The sequence below is a fragment of the Salminus brasiliensis genome, chromosome 22 (assembly GCF_030463535.1).
Source record: "Salminus brasiliensis chromosome 22, fSalBra1.hap2, whole genome shotgun sequence".
In the NCBI taxonomy this organism is placed as follows: Eukaryota; Metazoa; Chordata; class Actinopteri; order Characiformes; family Bryconidae; genus Salminus; species Salminus brasiliensis.
In genome coordinates this window covers 17,639,589-17,653,425 of record NC_132899.1, presented here as the reverse complement: position 1 = coordinate 17,653,425, position 13,837 = coordinate 17,639,589, and the positions used below count along the sequence as shown (strand labels likewise).

The following is a 13,837-nucleotide window of genomic DNA, read 5'->3' as shown; positions in this document are numbered from 1 at the left end:
TGGCGAGACTGTGAAATTGCACCTGCATCCAGAACTACTTCCAAAATTCCCTACTTAAGTTAAGATAGTAGCTGTCAGGCCAAACCCTTGTATCTCCATTTTTGTTTTTATTTTTTTATATTTTGACATAATGTAAATCTGACCATTGTTCTTTACATTATGTCGTGACCAATAGAAATGCTCCAAAATGACTTGGAATGCCATTTACTTCCATTGAAAACTACAAAGGTTTTTTTGTTCTTTTGTAAAGGTGATATAATGTGTTCATGTGTTCAAAACTGAGACCAAGCACTGTACCTAACAAAGTGTGCATGGAATTGGTGAAAAAGTAGGACAACATGTTCTATTTCAAGGTCTTTTTAATATAAGGCACAATGTGAACACTGGTCATTAACAGGCTCCCATAATGCAAACCGTATTCATACATTTGGCCTTACACACATTGTAACATCTTGTACTCTGATTGGTTGCTATTATGAATAATTCTACAGTAAACATGTCCTTGAACTGTGCTAAAGGAAGCCTTAAAGCTTAAAACCTTTAAATTAAAAGTTCCTGAGAGTATGCTGAACACAATCATTGCACACACACTCTCCTTATCCACAACCAAGAATGGCTGTAAAACATCAGACAGAATTACAACAGAATTATATAACACTGACTACAGGCATCAAGAAAGGCTTACTGTCCAATTTCAGCAGATTGGTCCAATAAAAACTCTGTCTTTAAAAAACAAAACAAAACTGTAAATAGTCCAAATAAAGTGATTCAAATCATTTTCAGTGTATTCATCGATGTAAACCAATGTTTCCAATCCATACTCAACCCATTTCACTAGGACTCTCAGTTTAGATTTTATTCAATTCCAGCTTGTAACTTACCAGGGCCAGGTAATCAGTATTCTAAAGCTTTTTACCTGCCATAGTTGGTTTGAGTGTTGAGAGGTGGAGTAGTGAAAACACGCAGTCTAGAGGTCTTTAGGAAGTGGACTGAGGCCCAAACTTCATGCCATTAATTTTCTTCTTAAGATTTTTCTCAAAATAAAAAAACAAAAAACAAAAAAAAGACAAGATGTCCTACAGGTCTGCAGAAAATAAGGTTGCTCCATACAGTGCTGTCCCTCAAATCCTAGGAGAATCAGGGTGTCACAAGCCCTTGTTGAAGTAGACATATTTGACATTGTCACCATACTGGGAGAGGATGGACTCTCTGAGCTCTGGCTCCAGCTTGGAAACAGCCATAGAGCTGCAAAACAGAAGGAATTGGATCAGGTTCTTTTACAGAGATGTGTCCAGCACATGCTAATTACAGGTTAGTTGATGTGTACTATTATCCATGCTGTGGTCATGATTTCATCAAGTGAAATGTCTGGGATTAAGTTTTAATTGGCCTTAATTCTGACATTTACCATCTCTGTGGAAACAGTGAACAGGCTGCAGGCACCATGAAGATCAGGCTGAAAGACAGAGAGGACAGCTGATGAGGGATGTTTGGTTTTTGCAACAACCTTGCATAGCCAGATGATGATTGACAGTGTGGTATACAGACAGTAACAGTTGCTAATTTGCTAATCACTATGAATATTATGCAAAGAAATGAGTATTACTTACAATACTCCCACCATCATCACTTGCAAAGGTGCATGGAGAAATGTAATCCTCTGGGAAAACATACATACACAAATGAAGCGCTATTTTAACAGCTTAGTATACAAAAGAAAAATGTAGAAAAAAAATGTAAGGTCTAACAGACATTCCTTTTTGTTTTTTCTGATTGTTCAGTAAAAGAACACACCATCATACCTACCTGCATAAACCTGTATTTCTCTAGTCTCTGCATTATAATAGGGAGAATAACTGTAAAGAAAGAAAGCAAAACAAGTCAGGACTGACCTTTATTGGCTTCAATGCATGCCAAATGCCTATTGTCTACTCTTCTCTCTTGCTCAAATTCATCAGTTGCACAAAATGAGTATATACTTCTAAACTACTCACTCAGTAACTCAGACTCGTTACTACAGACAGTCATACAGTCCTACGCAAAAGTTTAAACATCCTTGACCAGATTTATTAATTTCTTTAAACTGAGACGTAGTAAACACAGCTTCTGTAGATACACTAAAAAACAAAAATGTACAGTTACTCTGTCTTTCATAACATCAAAATCTCAAAATCACTGTGGCCCGTGCAAACATTACAGGAGTTTGGAACACTCCCTTTGGCAGAATTGTCATTCTTCTTAGAATAATGTATTCTCCATGAATAATATGTTTATGCAAGCAAAGCTACACAGTGGAAGAGTGCACAGCCCATCTTATTTAGCTAAACCTTTTTTCAGCTTCTGGGCAGTCATATGGGGGCTTTGAATTGCCAGTCTTACCAGCATACAAGCTCTAAGAGTTTTTCTGGTCTTCCAGAACTCATCTTAACCTCCACAGCTCCCCTTGCCTTGCCCTTGTAGGCATCCATGACTTTTGTTTTCAGATCTTTAGACCATTGCTTAGAGGAGCCCATGTTTGAGAAGTGTTAGCACCAGCTTTAAAGAGTCAGAGAATTGATCAAGCTTGGAAATCAGATTCAGCCTACAGCTCATAATTAGAACTGGTGACAGGTCTCTATGCCTTATATGCTTATGCCTAATTACAAATGGCGACATGCCCACACTGATTATTTTGATAATTATTATTATTATTATTATTGTTATAAATAGCACAGTAACTGTGCATTAGACTTTTTTGGGGGTTTTAGGTTTGATTAGGTACAGAGGCTGTGGTCGCTACTTCCTAATTAAGAAAAAATGGCCAAGAGTGCCCGAATATGCATAAGTTGGGTGGTCATTTTTGTGTGTAAGACATGATGGACACCAGATTTTATTTTTAAGACCCTGACTGGATGCCTTAGTCATTTATATTTATGTTTATTTTATGTTTTTTTTAGCTACATTGACGTTTAAACAAAGGTGGAATTAATTAATAGAGCCTTACTTATATCATTTCTAAAGAAAGCATATAGACTAATGAGCTAATAATTATTATTTTTTAAATAAAAGTCAATTCACATTTTCACTTGCATGTCGAAGTGAATTACCTATTATTATTAGTGCAATTAGTATTTTACAAATTTTTTTTAAATAAAATAAATCTGTTTTTGACTATACACATACACAACTTCCACGAATAAGGGCCACGGTCTTTACTATTTTACTACATGTAGAGGAATCAATCACATCCGGCATATTAGTGGAACATGGAGGGGTGCCGTGCAATATTCCGGTTTAGCATTCACTAAACACTACTGCCACTCTGCCACAGAACCAACCCTTTCTTTTAATTGCCGTCTGCCCGTACTTACTCATGCCTGGCGCTGCCATGGTGATTCGAGAAATGACCACCTGGGTGATGCCCTTCACTGCTGCTTTCTGTGACAAAGAGAAGGAATGGAATAGACCTGATTATCTGAACAGTGTGAAAAGGCTTGATCTTATCACAACCTACTACAATTTAGCCGCTGTGTGTAATCTGCTCTCCAAGGACGTGCAGCCAGTCTATGTTTGAGTTGTTCCACCTCCAAACACACCTGAGGCAGGTAATTAGGGACTACAGGATCTTGCATATACGTTGGGACAGTTTTCTTGTGTTCTTAAAGTCACAGCTGCACAATATAGACAAAATACCATAGTGCGACTGAAACACTGAATAGCGTGACTGCAACTGTAACCTTCCTAATATAAAAATATATTGTCGCTGTCATTTTTTTTTTTTTACATAATTTGAATCTGGAAGTTGTTCTTTAAATTGTGTCAAAATTGATCACGATGAACTGACCAATAGAAATGCTCCAAAATGACTTTTATGAATGAAAATTAATAATTGTTTTTGTTTGTTTTGCATTGCCTTCCATTAAACGTTAAGACGTAATACAACAAGAACTAATATAACAAGAAGTGGCCAGGATGCTTTGACTGACCCATTGTCAGTTTTAGTATACTTAGACTCTGGACTATCCAGAAAAGCCTTGCGTTTATAAAGTCTCAATGACACTACTTATAACTTTGGTCAAGTGTGTTACAGTTTGAAAAGTTTTTGAAAAAAAAAACTCATTACAGGCTGGTATGAACTCCTCGGATGAAGAACATTTTAATGTAGGGTGCCAATGTAATAGAACACCAAACCAGGTGCCAGCAGAAATACCCAGAGGTTCCAGTTCTCCCCCAAGCATCTGCTTTGCAAATCTGCTTCTTAGAAAAAAGCAGCATTACCAATATTACATACCCTTGAGTGGCCAAGCTTATTGTCATTTTCATCTGTGACTGCAATGCCATTCAGGATTTCCCTGCATGCCAAGGAAGAAATGTGGACATGGTAAGACGGCACTGGCTAATGCAGAATACATAGATATCATTAAACAATACAGGACTCACTGTTGCCTCATCATGGGGATGTTTACACAGTTAGCTGCAGCCACGGCTACAAAAGGCACCCAGCGAGCCACCAGAGGCGGAGCTTTCTGCAGAGACAGCAATTAGCACCAACATTAATTATTATGTGTTAAGACGGCTCAGTTCCCTTTCTAATTTGTTGTCTCAAGTGACAACAGTTTAACATATTCTAATATAGATAATGGTTAGTTTGTTAAACCAAATATTAAAATATTCATTTTTACATGCATCCATGACTGACTGAGACTGGAAGTACCTTTGTGTAGAGGTTCAGACCCACAGCAGTGGCCAATGCAGTGCTTGTCGCTGTTGCATAAGCCACACCAATCTGCCTGGAGGAGGTAGGAAGACACAGCAGACAACTGATTACACAGAATCTACTACACCATTTGCAAGATGTACAGACACTTCCATAATTCCACAAATGAAATCAGTCAATCTGACAACAATTATCACATTGACTACCACACACTGATTAAAAAGAAACATGTGGAAAAATCCAAGGGTCTTACTTTGGTGTGATCGGAGAAGCAGCATTGCGGTTGGTGTAGTTGACTAGAGCATTGAAGGACTGATTAACCCACTGCCAAAACACCACAGCAGGAACTGTCCTGAAGGAGTAACAGCTATTAATATACATGCAACATCCAGAAATCATCATCATCATAATCATCATTTAAGCTCCAAAACAAGGACAGAAAGGTGCCACTGGTAAATATGATCACTGACATGGTGTCAAAACAAAAACTAAGCATCTTCATTTCAATAACTAAACATTTTCTCTAATCATAAGGGATTGGGGACCTGTAGAACTGCAGCATGAACCCAGTGATGGCCATGCCCCCAGGCACTTGGAAAGACATTCTGCCAATCAGGTTCATCCTGTCGCCAGTGTCAGGGTGAAATGCTGAGTCATAGAGCTTCTTGGCATAATGCAGCTGTTCCACAGTGGTACCAGGAGGGGTAGACCCTGCTCTGGAGAGACGCAAAGACAGAAGCAGGGGAGGGGAAACCAGAAAAACAGAGCATTCAGGAGAACGAAAGAGAGCGCCACTTAGCTGATCTGCACAAGCCTAATTCATAATTTGATCATCAATTCAAGTAAATCTGAAATCTTGTTGAACTGTTCATGATTCACGCAGTTAAGCTGCGAGTAGAGTAAATATAAACAACTTGAAAGATGATCAGGGAGAATCTGATTATCAGATTACTCATTTTCTAGGTTAATTTTGGTGAGATTGGGTTTACCTGCAGCTCTCTACTAAGGCTTTAGCTTCATCCAGTTTGGAGTCAGACAGGAGGGCGGTGCGGCAGTCCGTAATGTTGAAGAAATGTTTGAGACGTCCCATAAACGTGGACTGATCCCATCGTGGGGCATCAATATTAAAGCCAGTCACAGCCACCATGATGCACTCTCCAGTCCCACAGCACTACGTCAACACGGCAGAGCAAGAGATGATACAGAACCCAATGCATCTCTACATTTGAGAGATCTACTAATGTTTATTCTTGGCTACAAATGTGTGAAAATTCCAGTTAATGGATGAATCTTCCAGTTTTGTACCTTTATTAGCTAGCGTATAACATCCACCACTTCTCAGCTCCTATCCCCCAACTGCTACATCTGTCTCACATTGTGGTTTACCATAGACAACAATTCTGACCAGGTGATTTGTGTATTCCTTTACTAAAGTACAGGTAAATTATTATCCATGGTAATCAACCCTACTGTATAAATGCAGCTGAAAAAAAATCCCACTGGCAACAGTCATTAACAATAAAGGGCAGACAGTCAGGTGAATTATCTTTAAAATAGTAGACCATGTTGTACATTAGTTGCCCTGTCTACAGAATCTTTATAATGGCCTACTAGAAGTCCAAAGATTATCTGCTGTCTTAGGTTACAACCTAATACTGCTGAGCGACCATGAGCCAATGCTAAAAGAAAAAAAACAAAAAACCACTATAGGGCAAAGGCCAGACAAACAAACATAAACAAGGTAAAGATCGAGGTAGACTGGAGCTACATTCTGCTCCATGTCACCGAGTGCACAGAGAGAATGCTGACCCGCTGATAGAGTTTGCCCTGGTCACAAACAGTTAGGTTTGTTTAACCTTTTCAGTTTATACATTGCATTCCCTTTGAACCTTGACTCTCAGCTTTCCACAAGACTTGACAGTGGTCTACACTGCACCAGAATTGCTGACAAAAGGAAATTGGTATTCTGAAGTTTTGGAACAGATCAGGTAATAATAACCACAAAGTATCAAGTAAGCACTATTTCAGCCTCACAAATATGAATGATAATCACAGTCTGCTATGCTACTATGCTACTGACAAACTATACTGGATTGAAGTTCCTATAAATGAAATTGCCTAAATAAGACGGGAATCTGATACTTTGAAACACTTTATGAATACTATTGAAATATTACCAAAAAAATAAAAAAATAAATAAATAAAAACCCACAAACTTTAATTTTGGGCATTTGCCGGTTAAACAGAGTGTGTGGCTATAAGATCAACACTGAGATGCAGATCTTATTCGCACTATTCAACAGAGAAGGCAGCTAATATGCTGGAAAGACAGAATGGAGAGCAAAGAGCAGAACTAGGTCACTGTGTTACTGCAACTTCACTGAACCAGCGAAAGCTTTATTTACTTGTGAAGTCATCTAAGGCACAAACAGTTAATTGACTGAAAGCCCTACAGAAAGATCCTACAAAGTGTTCCACCAATCATGTTTAGGAATCTAATGGGGCCAACTGAGTCATGTCAAGGCGTCATTAAGAGGTCAGTAACAAGGGCTGCATTTGAGTAAAGTTCTGAGCATGAGCAGTAGGCAACTAACTAACTAACTACTCCCTATGGCTTAGCTAACTACTCCACACTGATTATTTCTTTTCAGCCACTGTGGCCTTACCAGTGTTCTGCAGCAAAAGTGCAGCACTAGCTAAATGGTTCTTTGGGGAAAAAATTAACTTTCTATGATTAATTACTTGGGTTATACTTAAACCTGTAGCAAAACAGTGTACTTATCCTCACTGTTACACAAAAACGTCTTACGTCTGCATTTTTGCCATTTTTTGTTTTTGTACATATTTTGATATAGCATAACTGTTAGCTGTGTTTTACATTGTGTCAATAGAAATGGTCCAAAATGACTTCCATCAAAAATGTTACGTTAGGATTTCGGAGATACAAGGTTTTTGTGTGACAGCATTGTTATGTTCCACTATATTTTGTTTTGTTGTAAACACGTATTACTCAACACAATTTTTAAAATGCTGACCATATAGAGAGACAACATTCTTTCTGCCCCAAATCACATTACTAACATAGCTAGACTTCAACATATAGCAGATCATCACTTCCCAATTATAAACACGTATCTCCAAAAGGGTGACTTTACAGAAAAAGGGAAACATGCTTTTAACTTTGAATGCAAGTAAATGTAAACTAAGAGTTTAATTAATGTGATTTGGAGCATTTTTCTAATGGTCTATTCATGCAGAATTGTTCACACAGTGTGCAGAGCAGCCACATGTAAAGATGAAGATACATGTTTTTTATTGGACAGCAGCAAAATACACCTAGCATAACATACATCCAGCCTATTGCTTGTATACTGTGATCACTGTATACTGCCTGTGTATTATGTGTACATTGTCTGCATGATGCACTTAATACTAGAGAGACATGAACATACTGGTCAACATCTGAGTTTCTCCTGCCAGTTTAGACACTTGATCATTAACACTCTGCTTCTATGCTGTCTAACGTTATGAGCTTCAGTGATCAGGGAGTCTGTTTAAAATTAGACCTATAAGTAAAGGATCTTAACTATGGCTTTTTTACACAGGTTCTGTCTAAAGAAAACGTGGCTACATTTAATGTAAAATACATTTATATGGAGGATTAAAAACTTTAGGAACATACATGGGAATAACATGTACAATAAAAACATTTAGATTTTGATCCTGGCTGACACAGCCTTTATTGCAGTAACAGAAATAACACACCACTGTGTATCTATAGAGGGGTTACAGCTGCATTACATACACCCTGTGTCTGTATCTATACAGGTACTGCAGACTGACTGATTGACTGACTGTCTGTCTGTCTGTCTGTCTGTCTGCTTTTACTCCAAGTTGTCTCGCTACTACACAGACACACACACACCAGCACCGGAAACGTACTGCACGAATTAAATGTAGTCAATAATCATCACAAAACCGGTGACTGCAATAAAGGGAAAGCACTTACAGTAAGTCACCAGTCGTTATAGTAGTTTAGGTTCCGTGGTTTGGAGGCTGTAGCACCAAAACGTGTTCCCTGGCGGCACTCGATGATGATGTGCTGAGGTGGTTGGTGACCACGTGGCATTCTGTCCTCCAATCACAGCCAGGGGCAGATCCTCCCACTAGGCGGCCTCTACACAATACATGATGGACAGTTATTTACATTATTATTATTATTATTATTATTATTATTATTATTATTATTATTATTTGTAGTAGTAGTAGTATAAATAATAATAATAATAATAATAATAATAATAATAATAATTATCGTTCGTATAGTGTATTGCTTTTATTTACTGTTTGAGTAAATACACCACTCAATACGGTCAGGTTGTGACAACGTGAAAAAGTAAGCACCTGTTGTGAAAGAGTGAACTACTCCAGGACAGCAGGTAATCTAATGTCTACATGTATTCATGTTGTGCATGGAAGATGCAGTCCTGTGAAACACATGTATCTCCATTTGGTCGGTTTTTGGACCCTGCAGCTGCTCTGTACCCCGTGTAAATCATTCTGGATGGACAGACCAATAAAATACACTTTTAGTTTACTCGGACTTCCATTCAAAATTAAGAGCATTTTTGCCTTGTCCTGTAAAGTCACCATGTTGGAGATACGTGTTTTCATTGGACAGCGACAACGTTGCGACAACTTATTTGCAGCAACGTAAAAAGGAGCACTTTTTGACAGCGTTGTTAGAAAGTAGACCACGTTGTGACAATGTTGTGTTTTTGTCGGGAGATAAAATAAATGCTGCACGTTATTAATACGAGACTAATTTAATTAATATAATATTTTTTATATTTAATTGTGAAAAGAGAGATCTTTTTTATAATAACTACATTCACACTAAATGCTCTGGTCAGCTATATCGTTGTATTTAGCTCTTTTTTTTTTTAACTGAGACACAGTCCCGGTTTAACGTGACGCAATCGCGCGTCTTCCCGTGTCGACGTCATCGGCCCGCCTTAGAAACCCTGGAGAAGACACAAGCGCAAGATGGTGAGTTAAATCTCTATAATAACACTTATTTCATTCTGTACATTAACATTGTGCACGGGCAGTGACGAGCAGTCCTCGTTTCGCGGTAATAGCTGAACCTAATGAGACGGGCTAGAAGAGAAGTGCTCGCTTTTGGAGCGATAATATCTCCACAGATATGAAGAAGCATCAGCAGCAGTTGTAAATCTCGGATGAGATTAGCCTGCGCTAACCACAGACTAGCCCTGAGCTAACGTTAGGTAAGTGTCAGTCTCAGTGGGGTTGCCCGCTAGAGGTGCTGATCGTTATGTGTGTCGGTACAAAGCGCTTCATAGTCCCGAAAATGTGAGAGAACCAAGTGCTCATTTATTTCTCTTTATAGCTAGTTAACAAAAACAAGGAATGAAGGGATTTATCGTTTGGCGAGCTTGAATATGTGGCTAACATGTAGCATCCCAGATACACTGCATGTCCAAATGTTTGCGGACACCCCTTCTAATGAATGCAATCAGCTAGTTTAATTTGCACCCATTGCTAAAACAGATTGGTAAGTCCACACACACACACACACACACGCACACACGGCTTGTCTAGTGCCTGTAGAGACAATAGGACTTTCTGGTGCAGTTAAACATGAACCTACTGGCACCATGCCTAATGCCTGGTGTGGGTTAGAGGGCTATAAAGTCCTCAGCATTGAGCTGTGGAGCAGTGGAACTGTGTTTTTAGGAATGATGGAGCTCCATCCAATACTTTTGGAAGGAGTTGGGGATGAGGTGGGGAAGTGATCATCCTGACCTCACTAGTTCTTGATTAACTTTTGTTGCTGAATGCAATCAAATCTTCACAGCAATGCTCCAAACTCTAGTAGAAACCCTTCCCTGGATACTATAGAGTGTCCAACAAAAGCAGGATGCTCAAAATTCTTTTCAGTGTCATTGATTTCAGAAGATATAGTCAATGAGCAAGTGTCCCAATACTTTTGTCCATATCGTGTATCGTCCTTCTCCTCAGTCCTGTTGTACCGTTTCAGGGTTTGCTGTCGATTTTGCGAAAACTGAAAAGTACCCCGGACCAAGAGGTTCGTATTTTGCTTCTTGGTTTGGACAACGGTGGTAAGACCACTTTACTCAAACAGCTGGCATCAGAAGATATCAGTCACATCACCCCAACGCAGGTCAGTCACACTCCGCTCATATGGCTCCTGACCTCTCTTTTCATCGTCATCTGTTTAGCCAGCAGCACTTTGTTTCAGATGTGATAATTATTATTATATATAATTTTACAGTTAAATGTTTATTACCATATAGGGTGTTGGACATGCTTATATATGTGCATGCTTTATGACTCCAAGGGGTTCAACATCAAGAGTGTGCAGTCTCAGGGTTTCAAACTGAATGTGTGGGACATCGGAGGACAGCGCAAGATCAGGCCCTACTGGAGGAACTACTTTGAAAATACTGATCTTCTAGTGAGTGTTACACTAGGATGCACCGTACACCATATTCCGTTACTTGTGAATGCTGTTTGTCTTTAAAATAACAACCAATCAAGTGACTGAAAAATCTTGTTTCAGATTTATGTCATCGATAGTGCAGATCGCAAGAGGTTTGAAGAAACGGGACAGGTAATGGCGTGTGCATGGATACAGCCTTTAACTGTACATTTAAGTCTTACCAATTCACCCTCTCACACCATTTGCGCTGGGTGTTATTTTTTTCAGGAGTTGGCGGAGTTATTAGATGAGGAAAAGTTGAGCGGGGTTCCAGTTCTCATCTTTGCTAATAAACAAGACCTGCTTACCGCAGCCCCTGCGTCTGAAATTGCTGAGGGATTAAACCTGCACACCATTCGGGACAGAGTGTGGCAGATCCAGTCTTGTTCAGCACTCACTGGAGAGGGCGTCCAGGTTAATATGACACATGTCTGGTGCAGAAACATGTTTTTCTGACACATGAGACAATCACTAGCATGTAGTCAGAGCCTTGAAAGACATGCTCTGATTTACATATACATTCTTTCTACATGAGTAAAATAGATTTTATCAGTACACTTATAGCAAAACTGAAAGTCTGTTGGCTTTAATGTATTCATATTTTGTTGTGTATGAATAAAAAAAACAACTCTGATTCTTTTGTGTTTCAGGACGGCATGAACTGGGTCTGTAAGAGCGTGAATGCGAAGAGGAAGTAGAGCTGCATATTCCCACTGCAGTCCCTCCAGGGAAGGCAGTGTGTACCTCTGAATGTACAAACAATGCATCCATACAGCTTTGAAACACGTAAAAGTTTTGGGAAATTAAGACACCTCACTTAAACAAAATTTGCGTTTCACATTTGCCTCTCCCTTGAGGCCTGCTGTGCTCAAAGGAAATTTGCACAAGGACCTCAAGCCTATTTTTATACTCCGAACCCCCAGAAATGTTCTTAAATAAACATTCTTGCCATTATGATATAACATTTTATGATCAACAAATTTATCAGCGTGTCCATTAAAAAAATTGACTAATGGTTAGGCTTTTTTTTTTTGGTTTGTTTTGTTTTGGGGTTTTTTGAAGCAACAGATTCTGCCTTCATATTCTAGGATACGTCATTCAAGGTTTTGCACTGAATGTCCAAATACATTAAACATGGAATCTGATACTGTGACCTATTTATACGTTTTAAAATGATAATCGACATATTCCATTCCTTTTTACCGAACCACAAGCCTTGCTTTGTTGTAGGTTACGTTTGTGACTGATGTTTCTGTCTATGATGACATGAAGTTCATGTTGCTCCATCTTTCAATGTAATATTTTTCACAATATTGTTCTTTTTCTGAGTATATTTTTGTAACATTTATTAAGAGTGTAGAATGCTTTAATATTGCTTTCTGTGTTTCATAGAATAGCAAAAAAAAGATTGTCGTGCCCAAATCCAGAATAAAAATGAACCTGTAAACAACAGGCTAGGATGGGAAATGCATTTCATAGTTTGCTGTAATCATTTGGAAGTAGGCAATATGCAAACACTTTGGAATGTGTATTGCAAATTCAAGTATACAGACACATAGATATAAGATCTTAGCATTTCCTGTGTTTCCTGTTTGATTTGAGCATATCTCTGTTGTATGACTGACTGAAACACCACAGTAAATATTGAAAAACAACAGTGATGTTCTATTCTGCTGTTTTTATATTCATTTATTTTTTACATTTGAAGCTTACTCTTGGAATTTACCCAGTGTTTGTCCTGCTACTCTTCATTTTCCATTGTTCTGCCAGAAGTCATATATTTGCCTCTCCCTGCTACCATCCCCCATTAAGCAATGAAACAGATGGTGTTGACAGAACTCAGGTGGTTTTCTATACACTGCAGCTCCCCTCACCTATATCCTACGTGTTATTGTCTGGCAAATATTAAAGCCTATTGATTAATCTATTCTCGATTAGGAAATGAAATGCGTGGTGGTTGCAGATTTTTTTTTATAATTGCAGTGTCACTGCAGATGGCGCCACCGTCAACAGACTGTTCTTTTTTCAAACTGCAAGTGCGTTTGGAAATATATGGCATACGTCATCATTTATGAGAAGAGGTGACCGTTATGTTTATATACACACAGTGATCAGCCATAGCATTAGAACCAGATGAGAAAAAAAAAAACATTGATTATTTTCATCTGTAGTGGCATCTGACAAGGGGTGGGATATATTAAAGGGAGCAAGTCAGTCAGTTCTTGAATGTGTTGATATTTTAAAAGCTGGACAAATGGGCAAACAGAAGAATCTGAGCCACTTTGACATGGGTCAGAGCATCTCCAAAACATCAGGCAGATCTTGTGGGGTGTTTCTGATTGTGCAGTGGTCAGTACCTACCAAAAGAAATGACAAATGGGGGAAACCAGCTTCAGGGCTCATTAATGTGATCCATGAAGCCCCCATCTCACAACTACCAGGAGTTACAGGACAGGAACTACTCCACAAGAGGTCTTGTGGAGTCTATGCCTTGATTCTCTAGAGATCTGTTGTGGTGGCATAAGGGGCACCTACTTAATATTAGGTAGGTGGTACGTGGCAGGTTATGGTGTGTGGGTGTGTGTATGTATATGTTGACAATTCTTGCCCAGCATGAA

The 13,837-nt window shown here is 38.8% G+C and overlaps 2 protein-coding genes across 2 annotated transcripts; one reads left to right on the top strand and one right to left on the bottom strand.

Annotated features, from left to right (window-relative positions):
* Positions 1 to 341: 341 nt before the first annotated feature.
* On the bottom strand, positions 342 to 8,788 carry sfxn2 (sideroflexin 2). Its single transcript, XM_072666994.1, has 12 exons — positions 8,706 to 8,788; positions 5,686 to 5,867; positions 5,242 to 5,412; positions 4,950 to 5,048; positions 4,694 to 4,769; positions 4,420 to 4,505; positions 4,271 to 4,331; positions 3,351 to 3,417; positions 1,807 to 1,856; positions 1,611 to 1,660; positions 1,409 to 1,456; positions 342 to 1,245 (listed from the first exon to the last, which is right to left on the bottom strand). The coding sequence occupies exons 2-12, from the start codon at positions 5,841 to 5,843 to the stop codon at positions 1,146 to 1,148; spliced, it is 966 nt and encodes a 321-aa protein (XP_072523095.1). The 5' UTR covers positions 5,844 to 5,867; positions 8,706 to 8,788; the 3' UTR covers positions 342 to 1,145.
* An 890-nt stretch (positions 8,789 to 9,678) lies between these two features.
* On the top strand, positions 9,679 to 12,876 carry arl3b (ADP ribosylation factor like GTPase 3b). Its single transcript, XM_072666974.1, has 6 exons — positions 9,679 to 9,745; positions 10,758 to 10,901; positions 11,079 to 11,195; positions 11,301 to 11,351; positions 11,448 to 11,633; positions 11,870 to 12,876. The coding sequence occupies exons 1-6, from the start codon at positions 9,743 to 9,745 to the stop codon at positions 11,915 to 11,917; spliced, it is 549 nt and encodes a 182-aa protein (XP_072523075.1). The 5' UTR covers positions 9,679 to 9,742; the 3' UTR covers positions 11,918 to 12,876.
* Positions 12,877 to 13,837: the final 961 nt, after the last annotated feature.

Excerpts from the sequence above, each read along its gene's own strand:
- sfxn2 (XM_072666994.1), bottom strand. The coding sequence starts at position 5,843 with ATGGTGGCTGTGACTGGCTTTAATATTGATGCCCCACGATGGGATCAG. Across the intron at positions 5,049-5,241 it reads TTCATGCTGCAGTTCTACAG|GACAGTTCCTGCTGTGGTGT; the intron begins GTCCCCAATCCC and ends TTACTCCTTCAG. Across the intron at positions 1,246-1,408 it reads TCACTGTTTCCACAGAGATG|CTCTATGGCTGTTTCCAAGC; the intron begins GTAAATGTCAGA and ends TCTGTTTTGCAG.
- arl3b (XM_072666974.1), top strand. Across the intron at positions 11,352-11,447 it reads GGTTTGAAGAAACGGGACAG|GAGTTGGCGGAGTTATTAGA; the intron begins GTAATGGCGTGT and ends TATTTTTTTCAG. Across the intron at positions 11,634-11,869 it reads TCACTGGAGAGGGCGTCCAG|GACGGCATGAACTGGGTCTG; the intron begins GTTAATATGACA and ends TTTGTGTTTCAG.